The 14,065-nt window shown below is 42.0% G+C and overlaps 1 protein-coding gene across 12 annotated transcripts in view; it reads left to right on the top strand.

Moving 5' to 3' along the window:
• The window catches only part of SEMA6D (semaphorin 6D), a 605,120-nt gene that overhangs the window by 586,833 nt on the left and 4,222 nt on the right, over window positions 1–14,065 (top strand). For 4 of the 12 annotated variants that reach the window (XM_034661020.1, XM_034661019.1, XM_019797871.2 and 1 more), the window contains 17 exons: window positions 3,876–4,038; window positions 4,436–4,547; window positions 5,106–5,166; window positions 5,277–5,339; window positions 5,449–5,550; window positions 5,774–5,864; window positions 6,302–6,421; window positions 7,116–7,204; window positions 7,937–8,154; window positions 8,264–8,395; window positions 8,706–8,861; window positions 8,953–9,126; window positions 9,922–10,062; window positions 10,158–10,235; window positions 10,705–10,805; window positions 11,162–11,218; window positions 12,650–12,817. In XM_034661020.1, coding sequence (XP_034516911.1) covers window positions 3,930–4,038; window positions 4,436–4,547; window positions 5,106–5,166; window positions 5,277–5,339; window positions 5,449–5,550; window positions 5,774–5,864; window positions 6,302–6,421; window positions 7,116–7,204; window positions 7,937–8,154; window positions 8,264–8,395; window positions 8,706–8,861; window positions 8,953–9,126; window positions 9,922–10,062; window positions 10,158–10,235; window positions 10,705–10,805; window positions 11,162–11,218; window positions 12,650–12,817 — 1,972 coding nt within the window. In that variant the 5' untranslated portion in view covers window positions 3,876–3,929. The remainder of the gene's footprint in view (window positions 1–3,875; window positions 4,039–4,435; window positions 4,548–5,105; window positions 5,167–5,276; window positions 5,340–5,448; window positions 5,551–5,773; window positions 5,865–6,301; window positions 6,422–7,115; window positions 7,205–7,936; window positions 8,155–8,263; window positions 8,396–8,705; window positions 8,862–8,952; window positions 9,127–9,921; window positions 10,063–10,157; window positions 10,236–10,704; window positions 10,806–11,161; window positions 11,219–12,649; window positions 12,818–14,065) is intronic. The other 8 variants (XM_002917554.4, XM_034661022.1, XM_019797873.2 and 5 more) reach the window with 8 other exon arrangements.

Below are 14,065 nucleotides of genomic sequence, written 5' to 3'. Positions count from 1 at the left end.
TCTCTCTCTCTCTCTCTCTCTCTCAAATAAATAAATAAATCCTTGAAAGAAAAAAAAAAGAATCAGCAAATCCCATAATATGAAATCAAGTGCTAAGTGTGGAGCTCATTTCCTGGCACCCTCCCTTCTCTCAAGGATTCTGCCATTCAAATGCTTGCTATCTTGGCAGTTCTGAACTGCTTTTAAGAAATTCCCTCATTATATTTAGGCTTTAACATCAGATATATGTGGGAGATGCCTATATTTAATACCCAAAAATGACAAAATAACTGAGTAAGTTACCCCATTCTCTGGCTGAAAGGAAGAAAGGAAGAATCTCATCTAGGCATGTTCTCTACCCTACCTTACACATGAGGAAGGTGGTTTCCTCCTCCTCGGAAACATCTATGTCTGTGAAACTGTATCTTAATCCTCTAAGAACACCCTTATCAGTGTTATGGTGATATTCATAAATGCTTTGTGAATAGTTGTACGTGATAAAAGAGTGAACATTTCTTTCCCCTTCTGGGGTCATTTTTGCCCGGTAAGATGTAATAATAATAGTCATAATAATACCCACTAAAATTTACTAGGCATTTACTATAGGCCAGGTTCTATGTTACGTGTTTTATATAGGTGGTCTCACTCAACCCTCAGAAGGGCCTATGAGGTAGTAATGGTAATTTTCCTAACATACACTTAAGGAAACGGAGGCTTTAAGAGGTTAAGTCCACCTACACAAGTTCCCAGAGCCAGGAAGTAAATGGCACAAACAAGTCTGAACCAGACTTTTTAAACCCCAAGGTATATATTCTCTTTCAACATGTTGTCCTACCTCTCGACTTGTTGTCCTTCAGCATAACTAGTCTCGACGATTTTACCGAGCCCTGGAATTCTGAGATCTTTCCTTAAGTAAGGTAAAAGCCAGATCGTCTGAGAAGTTTATATGCAAATAAATCTCCCTGGTTTCTCTCAGGTATTTCTAGATCCTTCCCTTCCCGACTTAGTCTTACTTTGATATATATTTTACATTAAATACTTCCATTTATAATTTGTATGGCAAATCTGAAAATAATTTTTTTAAAATAAAGCTTTATGCAGGGACAGGAAGCAATTAGTGGTGGGGCTTTATTTTTAGAGGATGGGATGGGTAGGGGTAGGGTATGAGGAGAAATTGCTTTCTGCAGTGTCAGATGAGTTGAGTGAGTTATAGGAAATGATAGCTCAGCCGGCAACTTGGTGCTTGCCAGTGAGTCAGCAGTGATTTCATCCTCGGCCTCAATGCTGGAATCACAGATGTGAAAGACACCCTTCCTGGTGAGACCCCTCCCTGTCCTGCTGTCCGGGACATCAAGGTTCTGCCCCCACGATGTGAACCATTTGGTTACCTGTCATGGTGGAGAAAGAGTCACAGAACTGTCCGCCTCTTGTTTGCACACAGATATTCCTAAGTTTCTTTAGGATGGATTGGTGCTCCTCATTTTACCCCTGACACCCAACGGAAGCACCCAGTGACTTTCCATCCAGAGGATGAAGTTTGGGATCGATGTCACAGCAGAATGTTGTTCTTGCAGCAACTTTCCATGTGTTTATACTATTTCAGCTTTCCAGGGTCTGTATAAATGGGGAAACATGGAAACGTGGTGGAAAAGTGAGACAGGAAGACTGTGCCTCAGGAGAAGTCGTACGTTAAAAGAGGCCACCTTGTCATCATTGAGAATATGTGCATGTGACAAGAAGACTAGAACTAAATCATTACGGTTGTTGTGTTTGGATGGTCGGATTGACAGTGATTGTTTTTTACCTTCTTTTCTAGGTTTAATAAATAAGCTCAATTGTGAAAATTATTTTTAAAATAATCCTTTTTTATTTTAAAGTAGCTCTCTGTTTGGGGGGGGGGGCGAATGGCCAAATAGCTTTAATATTTTAGGACATCTTTTTCCCAGACTTTGCCCGGATTCTTAGGTCAACATCGTGTGCATGGTGTTCAGTAGGGAATGGGTGAGGAGGACCAACTTTGCTCAGAACTTATAGGAGCCAGACATTTACTTCCTTTTCACCCAGTAGATAAGGGGGTATTATCCCCATCTTATAAATAAAGAAATGAACACTCAGAGAGACAGAAGAAGCTTCCCCAGGTCAGTCAGCTAACAACTGTGGAGGTCCAACCAAGCCCAGGTCAGACTAATGCAACATCCGCTCTCTTTCGAGCTGAGTACGAAACAATGTTGCCGCAGGTCCCACTCCACCTGCTCTTTGCAGGGCATTTTCCATGTGTTGACTTACTGCTGCATTAATCCTCCAGTAAGAAAAAATGTATTGTAAGATTATTCACTGTCTTGCAAAACCAGGATTCTAAAACTCACGTGTACTTGGCTTCTACCTTGGTTAGGAAGACAAACATGGGGAGCGTTGCATAGCTTCCATGCCTGTGCATCTATGTGTTTGACATCAAGAAGATAAAAGAGGCATAGTAAGTACCCAGCTGAGTGGTTGGACTCCCCCAGAATTTGAAGAGACTCTCATGATCTCTCCTCAAGTTCTTAGGTAGATGAAACTGGAGATACAGCTAACTGTTACACTGTTCAGGTTAGTAGCTGTAAGTGATAATTACGGCTGAGGGTGGGGTAGTATTGTTGCAAAGTAGAGCATTTACAGTTTCAAAAAAGCCAGCCCATTGGCCCAGCAGAGCCCTGATTTTCTTTTTTTAATAAATTAATAACAGCTAAAGATTTTTTAAGTTTTTTGACGGATAATATAGCAATTAATGCTATGTAATGCTATTGTAAATGTGCAAGTTGATAAAATCTAATATATGCATGCAGCTGTGAAACATCACTTCAATAAAGATAATGAATATATCCATTAGCCCAAAAAGATTTTTTGTGGTGCTATATTTTTGAAGGAAAAACAAACAGTCACTTAATTTCCTCATCTAATTTGATGAAAAGGGCCCGGATGGAGACAGAGACTCAGGTGATGTGAGTCTGTACCCTGATCATGCTCTAAATAGCTCCCTGAGATTCGGTGAGCCCCTTAATATTTCCAGCCCATGGTTTTCTCATCTGAAAAATGAGGGGGTTGGACTAGATGGTCCCTAAGGCTCCCTACGGTTCTGAAGTTCAATAAAGCTAAGAGGACAGGCATACTTAGGGTATTGGTTTGTGTCCAGATGGTTTTATGTAAAAAAGTAGACTTCCCCAGTGGTCTGGTGTCAGCTGTGCTCCTTCAATCCTGTCCTGCTTAATTGATAGATCGTGAAATCATTTCATTTCTTTTAATTCTCTTTCACCCTGATTCAGTGTCATTCACGTCCTTGCTTCCATGTTGGTCTTAGTAAGCTGAGGGAACTGTTCTACTTAAGAATTTAGGGCTAAGGCTTGAGTAATGTTGGGAATTTGGCGATGCCTTCAGTAAGGATCTGATGAGGGGCGACAGGACCATCAGCTCCCTGGATATTTGCGAGACAGCTTGGGCATTTTAGTGGGGGTCGGTGTGAAGAGACAAGCTGTACTGGATGTTTTTCAGGCTGGGGGAAGGGAAGCAGATTGGAGTTTAATTAAAATTCTAATCCCAACTTAGCCCATCTTCTTGCCAAGTCAGCAGCCAGCATTTCTGTTTGTGGTTCTGGTGATCTTGCTGTGATGACATACATAGTTACCTCAAAAACTCTTGCAAATGTGCCTAAAACTTCAATATGCACACCAGATGCTTCCATCAGGCCTGGCATGTTGCCATCTTTGGCCTGTGTTTTCAGAGATACCTCACCCACCACTGCCAGGGCTCCTGGTGGGAGGGGGGCACTGGAGAGAGCTCGTGGTGAAAATTGAACTGATTACAAATGAGAAAGTTTCATCACACCATGGAGATCTTTCCAAATTGTTTCTGTTTTCCAGGTAGCTAAGTGGGATTTCTGAGGAGGGGCTGCTCTGACTTCATCTTGGCCCACCATGAGGTTCTTCCTGCTTTGTGCCTACATGCTGCTTCTGATGATTTCCCAGCTGAGGGCAGTCAGCTTTCCTGAAGATGATGAACCCCTCAATACTGTTGATTATCACTGTAAGTCATCTAAAGAACATTCTTCTTTTCCGAGAAGGGAGCTTTTTTGGTTTCAATCCTCTAAGTATATTTGTTTTTAGAAAGAGAGTTTTATATGTCTTCAAACTGTTTTTGCATATTAATTGATCCAGAGTCATTTCTTACTGTTTGGAGAATTTGGGACAGCTTTGTTGGTTGCTTTTCTAAAGCAACCCATGTATGGGTTATATATTTTCTGTTAAAAGAAAAAAGACCATTTGCTAACATTCACCGTCTTTTATTCATTTATATTCAAGACCTTAAGAGACGAATTTAGTTAAAACCCTTCTACAACTAGTATATACAGCTAATCAATGCTGTATATTGATTCTTCAGCTCCATAATCCTGACTGATGGTTTAGCCCATTTTTACTTGCAGATTCAAGGCAATATCCGGTTTTTAGAGGACGCCCTTCAGGCAATGAATCCCAGCACAGGCTGGACTTTCAGCTGATGTTGAAAATTCGAGACACACTTTATATTGCTGGCAGGTAATTTTCCTCTCGTTGGTTTATTAGATTAAAATTCTTTTCTCTTGTGGTGCTTGCATTAATGTGTCTAGTTCATGAAAAACTAATATGTGATTGTGATCAAAAATTGCAAGTAGCCAAAAATATTCACTGAGAAGAGTCGGTGTTGTGTACGAGGAACAAAATACAGAGCTAAAGCCTTCAGCGGTGCTATTTTATTACTGCCATCAAGAAATCATACACCATTCTTTATTCCTAAAGCAGCAGGGGGAAAAAAAACTTTCTTTATTCTTTTTTAACTTGGAATTATTCAAGCAAATATTAGAAATATGCCTATACTAATACCAAGGAGCAGTTTGACCCATGCCTGAAGTGCCTTCTTTGCTCCCTAACCACAGTGATATATAAAAGCATCTCACTAATGAAAAAGTCCTCTTTGTTGACTTTGTTGGAGACAGAGAAAATCCAAATGATCTCCAAAATACAATAAAGGCAGCTCTGTAAAAAATAAAATAAGAAGCAGCAGCTTAACATTTTTATGCATTCACATGATATGACTTACTGCCTCGTTTCCAACAGGGATCAAGTTTATACAGTAAACTTAAATGAAATCCCCAAAACAGAAGTAATACCGAGCAAGGTGAGCAAGTGAAATTTATTTGCATTCCCTCAGAACTTGGATAATGTCTCCCTCCCCTCCAAAAATTTTCAGTTAAAATACTGAATTTTGGTTTTGCTTGATTAATACAGAAACTGACATGGCGGTCAAGACAACAGGACCGAGAAAACTGTGCTATGAAAGGCAAACATAAAGTAAGTAAAACAGATAAGTTATCTGCCAGACTTAGTCTTTATGTGGGCTTCATCCCACAGTGTCAACATACGGAATGTCCAATAGTAATTCAATTATTACTTTCTTTAGGATGAATGCCACAACTTTATTAAAGTGTTTGTTCCAAGAAACGATGAGATGGTTTTTGTATGTGGTACCAATGCATTTAATCCCATGTGTAGATACTATAAGGTGAGTATATTTCATATGGTGTGCTTTTTTTAACAACTTTTTTTTTCTTCACCGTCATGCTGTTAGAGTTGAATCCTTTCTGCTATAACCCATTTATCTCTAATGCTATGGGAGAATAAAGACAAAATTCTTCAAATAGAATTTCAGTACAAATAAAGCAGTATTGCCTTCAAACAGGTCCATTGAACAGATGTGACACCAGCTATTTATTTTTCTTTTATAGTTGAATACCTTAGAGTATGACGGGGAGGAAATTAGTGGCCTGGCAAGATGCCCATTTGATGCCAGACAAACCAATGTTGCCCTTTTTGCTGGTAAGATCCATTAGTGTAATGAATATAAATGATTAATGACATTGAAGGTAAAAGGGAATTTAAAGGAAGAAAAAAGCTCATAACTGGGGTAGCTACCTTGATATAGGTGTTTCACAGTCTAGGAGCTATGAAAAATATTTCCAAAAAAGAGGATTTAAAAGTGAGCATAAGTGTTCTGACACTTAGCTCTGTTGTTAACTCGGTCAATGACCCTGAATAAGTTGCTTAACTTTTTGATACTTAGATCCTTACTCTGTAAAATGAGGTGATACCATGGGGCAACCTGCCACAGGTTGATCTTGAGCGTCAGGTCCGGGTTTATTTGTGAACGTAGGGATAGCAGGTGAAAGCACTCCGAAATCTATAACACACTACATAGGATAACACACTACAGGACAATTATGGTTATTTTACCCAAATTATAACTCTGGTTTCAGATGGGAAGCTATATTCTGCCACAGTTGCTGACTTCTTGGCCAGCGATGCTGTTATTTATCGAAGCATGGGTGATGGATCTGCCCTTCGTACAATAAAATATGATTCCAAATGGATAAAAGGTACCCTTGAAAAGTAGCGTTGTGGGATTGCCAAGGGTAGTGGGATGGCCACGTGGGAACAGGAGCTATGGCATCAGAGGCTCAGTGCATGACTTTATGTTGTTGATTTAGAACAAGTACAAGTTGCTTGGGTTGTAAGCGGGGGCGTTGACAAGGAAAGGGGAAATTAGTAGCCATGTCAGGAAAGTAGATTCACCTACGATTTTATCCCGGTTGACCTCAAAAAAGAGAGACCTCATTTCCGTGTGCCAATTTGCCTACCTCTAAATACACATAATGTTCCTTGTCCACTCCCATCTACCTACCCTGCAGAGTTAACACTGAGAATCGATTAGCTCATCTCCGCGGAGCCATTTCGTTCTTTGGAGTCTAGATACCAAGATCTGTTATTCTCCGTGTAAGAAGTTTTCTTCCCTAGTTAAATAGGTTAATGAATAAATCTGTTGAAACAAAGACCTTTGCTGTAGTTCAGTTCCCATAGGCTTTTTACAGTCCATTAGCTGACATGAAAGACTGTGGGTTCCTTGAAGCTTCGGCACACCCATATTGGTACTCCTTGAGCGCACTGGTGTCTTGGAGTTCTCCCTGGCTTGTGTGTAGCTGTGCGACGTCTGTCAGTCATGCCTAGCAGCTGGGGTCTTGTGCTAATTGAATTATCCTTTAGGAACCAGTTTGTTTTCGATTTTTCTTTCAGAGCCACATTTTCTTCATGCCATAGAATATGGAAACTATGTCTATTTCTTCTTTCAAGAAATTGCTGTAGAGCATAATAATTTAGGCAAGGCAAGTATATGGACTTGACTTGTATTCTGGACTTGGACTGCATGGAATCGAGCCCGCTCTGGTAGAGTTATGCTCTTTGCATGTTTCCCGCACTCAGTGCATTTAAGGCCAAGTGCAGAGAAGTGATTTGCTTATCACGAGAATAATTGCTGGAAAACACCTGAACAATGGCCAGAGTGAGAACAGCAGCCTTGGGCCTTGAGAAGGTTTCATTTTTTCTGTCCCTACAGAGAGCGTTCTACAGGCACCCTTGAGCTATGGATACTTCTTTAACGCTTTAGAAATCTGTTGATCGTTTATTCTCTCTCAGTATCAAAAGGCAGGATGGAAGGTAGAGGCCCCTATTCAATTTTGAGTGCTTCAGTGAAAGCCAATATAATTTTTAAGCATCACAACCTCGTTTTGCCAAGTGTAAGGATGGCACATTTCATTAACGGTAGAAGAGACGAAGTGGGAGACAAGGTGTGGGGATGGTTTGCATTTCCCCAGCCTGGTCAACAGCTCACTTCTTGGGGAGCTCGTTTGGCAGAACAGGAAAATGGCCCTCTTTTCTCCCAGGTAAATCTAGTTTACATTCTTACTGGACAAATCCCTAGAGAGAAGATTGCTAGATTCTTTTGAGCCAGACATATCTTTAGCACTTTTTTGCCCCTCCCTTAAAATAGCAGCTTTTCCTTTCCATTCCCAATCCATGCGCATAACCCTGTGGCTTTGCTTTCGTCCCCTGGGCAGGCTGTGTATTCCCGTGTGGCCCGCATATGTAAAAATGACATGGGTGGCTCCCAGCGGGTCCTGGAGAAACACTGGACTTCATTTCTGAAGGCTCGGCTTAACTGCTCTGTCCCCGGAGATTCGTTTTTCTACTTTGATGTCCTGCAGTCTATTACAGACATCATACAAATCAATGGCATCCCCACTGTGGTCGGGGTGTTCACCACACAGCTCAACAGGTGAGAACAGAGCCCTGGAACTTCGCAGGCTGTTCTGTGCTTGCTTCTGGGACCCAGGAGTGGGCCTCCTGTCGCCTGATACTTTTCCTGATGCTGTCCCCCTTTGCAGCATTCCTGGGTCTGCAGTGTGTGCATTTAGCATGGATGACATTGAAAAGGTATTCAAAGGACGGTTTAAAGAACAGAAAACTCCAGATTCTGTGTGGACAGCAGTTCCCGAAGACAAAGTACCAAAGCCAAGGTAAAGAAAAAAAGACAGAAAGTGGTTTTTGTCTTTGACAAAACCCTCTGGTCACTGGAAGTATCCATCCTCCGAGAGCAGAGTGGCCAACCTCCCGTGCCAGGAAGGGGTCCCCGAGGGGCACTGCACACAGAGCCGGTCCACAGAGCCCTGCGGGGGTGAATGTGGAGAGCCTGCTGAGTGCAGGGAGAGAGCGCTGCTGCTCTGGTTTTGCTCATTCTCCTTTCTTTCTTGGCCTCTTCTTTCAGAACGGACACTTATCCCTTAGGTACAGTTTGTGAGGGGGAAAAACACACTGTTTTCCTTTCAGGCCTGGCTGTTGTGCAAACCATGGCCTTGCCGAAGCTTATAAAACCTCCATCGATTTCCCTGACGAAACCCTGTCGTTCATCAAATCCCACCCACTAATGGACTCTGCCGTCCCACCTATTGCCGAGGAGCCCTGGTTCACAAAGACTCGGATCAGGTAAGCCTGAAGGCAACAGCCACCCACTCCCCTCTAACACCTTCTCTTCCTGTTGGCCTCCCCCTCTGACCTGGCCCACCTCCTCTGGCAGGTACAGACTGACGGCCATCGCTGTTGACCACACTGCTGGGCCCCACCAGAACTACACAGTCATCTTTGTTGGCTCTGAAGCTGGCGTGGTGCTCAAAGTTTTGGCAAAGACCAGCCCTTTCTCTTTGAATGACAGCGTATTACTGGAAGAGATTGAAGCATACAACCATGCAAAGTAGGTGTATTTTAACGAGAAGGCTTTCAGCATGGCTTAAAACTTTCCGGCATGTATTTCATCTAGGAATTTCCTTCAAGCCCCGAGAAATTAGCAGTGGTTTGGCATATGAGTGTTTTGGGGTTTTTTTCCTTAGTGAAATAAATCCTGAGTTTGTTGTTTTTCCTGAGTTCACTAGGGCTAGGATGGTGGGAAGTGGATGAGTTTAAAAATAATTCGGCCTTCGTTTTTCACCTATGGGCAGTGAGAACAGGTTAGCACCCACCCCTGATACCCTGCAGGTTTATTTTTGGCTGCTACCTGCAGCAGATAATTGGCTGCAAGTATGCGCATGTGCTCGATCGCAGTACAATTCTTCCAACCACTGATATAAAAGATAACTGGACCATTAAAACAAACAAGAAGTAGGTGAAAGAAATGGAGCAAAGGAGACTAAAGAGAGATCCAGAAACATCTAGCACAGCAAGATTTAAGTGCATTGAAACACTGTCTTTTTTCTTCCCTACGGTCTAAAATCGTCTTCACAAACACAGTTCCCTTCTGTCACCAGAACAAGAAAGCAATCTTAAAAAAACTCTTTGTCCAACCTGAAGTTTAACCAATTGTGCAGAGCAGCAGAAGATCAAACAGATTATTACTTCCCAAACTGTGTACTTAACTGGTTTGCTACTGAGAATATTCCTCAGGACCTCCAGCTCTTAATAATTGCAAAACCAAACCCCACTTGCTTTGTGTATTTCATGTACCTTTCAACTTACTAAACATATGGCTTCAAAAATGTATCCCCAAATACAGATGTAATGCTGAGAGTGAGGAGGACAGAAAGGTCATCTCATTACAGTTGGATAAAGACCATCACGCTGTGTACGTGGCATTCTCCAGCTGCGTCATTCACCTCCCCCTCAGTCGCTGTGAGCGTTATGGATCCTGTAAAAAGTAAGCTGACGTTTCTTTCCTTACCATGGGTCTTGCAGCATCGTGACATTTGATGATGAGAAAATCCAAGTTTCATTCTGTTTGGTTTTATACAGGTCTTGTGTTGCATCTCGGGACCCATACTGTGGCTGGTTAAGCCAGGGGGCCTGCGGCAGAGTGACCCCAGGGATGCTGTAAGTATGTTTGTGTCACCTTAGCCAGGATCTTCAGAGAGCTGCCTCTGTCTTCTCTGGGGTCTCTAAAGCTAGACATTTTAGAAAAATTCCAATAGTACTATTTTTGTTCTTTTCTTCCTCTCTTTTCTTTTTTTGATATGGGGAATGTAAAAAAGAGGAAGGGAAAGGAAAGGGAAGGGAAGGGAAGGGAAGGGAAGGGAAGGGAAGGGAAGGAAGGGAAGGGAAGGGAAAGGAAAAAAGCTGTAAGAAAGAAGGGAGATTGTAGACAAGATAATACCTGAGGGAAGTGGATGGAGAGAACAAACAATTCTCTCTCCTCTCTTAAACATTCTAGTGGCCAGATATTGAACAGAAATACTCGTTTTAGCAAGATGTGTTGAAATGTCCATTCTTTCTCTCTGTCCGTTCTTACTAATCGGTCTGTGTTCTTGGCTCTGCTCTGGTTGTCACTTGTGTCCCTATGAAGGCTGTTAACCGAAGACTTCTTTGCTTTCCATAACCACAGCGTTGGAGGATATGAACAAGACACAGAATATGGCAACACGGCCCACCTAGGGGACTGCCATGGTAAGCCCGGACCTTCCTTCCCCTTCTGACAATTCTTTTTGACCACATTTGCACGTGAACATTATTTTACAATCAGCCTTTTAATGACTCAGGACACATACCACCTAGCATTTAACTTAAACTTCGCAAAAGCTGAGCTGTTTGGTCATGGGGATGCGTTAGAGAAGAATCTTACTTTTTTTTTTCCTTCACCATTTACAATTTTGTGGAAAATCTAGAGAAAGGTAGTCTAACCAGTAGGTTAATCTTTTAATTTATAGTCTTTTCTTTTGACTTTTTTAGTTAATTGGAATTCATAAATTTTTGCTTTCTTTTGGTTACTTTTTACTGATTACTTGTTCCTTTAATTCTTTTAGAAATTTTGCCTACTTCAACTACACCAGATTACAAAATATTTGGCGGTCCAACATCTGGTTAGTTTTTTTTAATTTTTTTGAATTAACAACCTTTTCTTTCCTTCAGTTCAGCATTTTCAGCCCCTTCTCCCCTCCTTTTGCGCAGTTTGGCAGTCCTTCATGTTTCTGCTTTGACTCATAATCCCACCGATGGTACTGAAAGACTTTTTCTTACTCAGCACTCCACCCCTGTGTAGCATGTGAACAGTTCATCATTGACCAAGGCACATCCCGTAAGAAAAATCAAATGGATTCACATAGACTGCATTCCAGCTGCACGCCCACCCACCCGAGCTTTTCTTCTCTCTCACCCCTGTGCATTGTGGATGCTCCCTCTGGCCATCGATACTGAATGGATGGCAGAATCTCATTATTTCCCCCTTCTCTCCTCGCCTTTCCTAAGACCTAGTGAACAAATACACATTTCCCTAAAATGTGTATTTATACATTTGAGACATCTTTCTTTGAATGGTTTGCGGTGAGCCCGGGAATCTTTGAATGCTGTGGTCTCAGTGGTGTGCAGAAGGCTCCCGTTGGAGGAAGCTGGTGTCTGCTGTCTGAAGGTGTTCAGGGGCTCTCCATGCCCGTCTGTCTGTATCTGTTTTGGAGTCTTCATCTGCGACCATTACACCAGTCTGAACGGGGGTCTCCAGAATTTTCACCTAAAACCGTATGCTTACATTCTGAGGGAAAATCTCCTTTGTGGAAATCAGTAACACACGTGTGAAGAGGTTAGGTCGCTTCCGGTCTTCCTGCTGCTTCTAAAGCTCTCAGCAGGAGAAAAGGATGGCCAATCTTATGTATCCGAGCATCCTTATTCAGCTTATAAATGTCATTTCTTTTGCATGAGTTGCTGCTAATTCTTTGGAAGAAATTCCCTGAGCGTGTTGAAGGCACAGGCGAGGTTCCTCCGGCCTCGGTGTTTTACCATGGGTGGTGTGAGGCCTCATGCACACATGGACGGGAGGTCCGTGGCAGAGCAGAACAGTGTGCTCTCTCGGGTCAAAAATCAAGTGTTCACGTGGACTGAGCCAGGTGTTTCCTGATGGTTACCCCGTAGGTTCCCCAGCGAAGGACATGCAGTCTCCAGCCACTCAGGAAAATGCTTTTAGACATATACACAAAAAGAAATGAACTGATGCCGTCTCACAAAAAGATGAGAAAGTAGCATTTGTCTGACCTTTTCCACAGGGGTCATTAATCACCATAGGGGCTCCGGTAGGAGCGTTTCCAGTGTCTCTAGTTTTGAAATCTGCTTAATTGGTCTTTATGGTTAATTTTTAGGTTTTCCTTTTCTCTTGCAAGAAAGAGGTTTGGTGTGTTTTTTCTGAAATCCCAGAACAGGCTATCTCATAAAATTGACTTAAACGTTACTTAGAAATGCAACAGAGCAGTCAGAGAAATCTGCCCGCACCACCCGCGTTAATAAAAATCTGTTTGCCACCACAGACATGGAGGTATCTTCACCATCTGTTATCACAATGGCAAGTATCCCAGAAATCACACCTAAAGTGATTGATACCTGGAGACCTAAACTGACGAGCTCCCGGAAATTTGTAGTTCAAGATGACCCAAACACTTCTGATTTTACTGATCCTTTATCAGGTACCCCAAAGGGTAAGGCCTCACCAGGGAACTCATCTCTCGCTGAGTGGAAACCTGATTCCTGATACCTCTGAGGAGCCAGTGGGCATAGGGTTTCCTGGAGGTGGGCTGACAGAGCTCTGCCGTTGTTCACGCCACCTCCCCTGACGGCCGTCGCTCCAGTTTCTGGGCTTGTAAGCAGTGCCTTCCCGTGCAGACCAAAGAGGTGGGAAGCCATGAAAGAAAGGGGTGATAAGATAGCCACTCAGACAGTCTAGTCTGTGTTGGTTTCTGCCTGAAGACGCTGAGAGTCTGCTCCTCATCAGAGAATTTCCAGGACCACTACAACAACATCAAAACTCATTAATTGCAAATACCCTGGTATCAGATGTTTGGTCTAATAGGCTTTCCCAACCGTCTGTTTAGCTTCGATTCCAAATGAAATATGAAAAGGACAGGCAAGGGGCTAGCGAGTTGCTTGCATGTCACAAGCAATAAAACATAACAGAGCACTTGTCCGTAACTATCACTTTCAGTCCTTAATAGAAGCAGTTATGAAACAGCTGCCTGTTGAGTTAGTTTATTAGACATATTACTCTGGGAAAAAAAAAAATCTCTTCTTTGGTGCTTAGTAAACTATGGTATCAGGTTTCCAATCAGTTTTTATGCCAGTACATTGTCATTTATGATTTACATCTGTTGATTTGGGTTTTATATGTTTTCATTGTAAACAGTTTTATAATCATTCTTTCTGTTTTGTTTCCTTTAGTAATAACATTTCTACTTTTCTTTCTTTGTCTTTCCCAATCCCACTGAATTCCATAATCCCGAACATTGATTAAAAGCAACTAATGTTCAAAAAGCCTTAGTACTAATCTCAAGCAGCAGAATCTTCAAAATTATTCTGACTTAACCTTTTCCTGGGATAGCTGTGCTTATAGCATGTAACAGACTTGGATACCTCTTAAACTAACATTTCTTTGATTGACTGTTAGATGTCTGTGGTTGCATTAAAAACCCCAATAATTACAAACTAATCCTCTCTTCTTCTACTCTAACTTAAGTATTTCTTAAATATCTCAAGACAATTGGATAAAATCACTTGACTGCTACATATTATACTTCTTTAGACTGTCTGGATTTCTTTCATAGCAAGCAATTCAAGAGTACGTCACTCCAAGATGGAATGGAAAAAGAAATATCAAAGCAAACATGGAAGTCCATATTTGTAGTTAGCAATGACCAAGCAGGCGCTTTTCGTTTGTCAACCAATTGTGTGTC

Source organism: Ailuropoda melanoleuca, chromosome 5 (genome assembly GCF_002007445.2).
Source record: "Ailuropoda melanoleuca isolate Jingjing chromosome 5, ASM200744v2, whole genome shotgun sequence".
NCBI classification, from domain to species: Eukaryota; Metazoa; Chordata; class Mammalia; order Carnivora; family Ursidae; genus Ailuropoda; species Ailuropoda melanoleuca.
The sequence above is the reverse complement of the archived record's forward strand: the minus strand, read 5'-3'. Positions and strand labels throughout refer to the sequence as shown.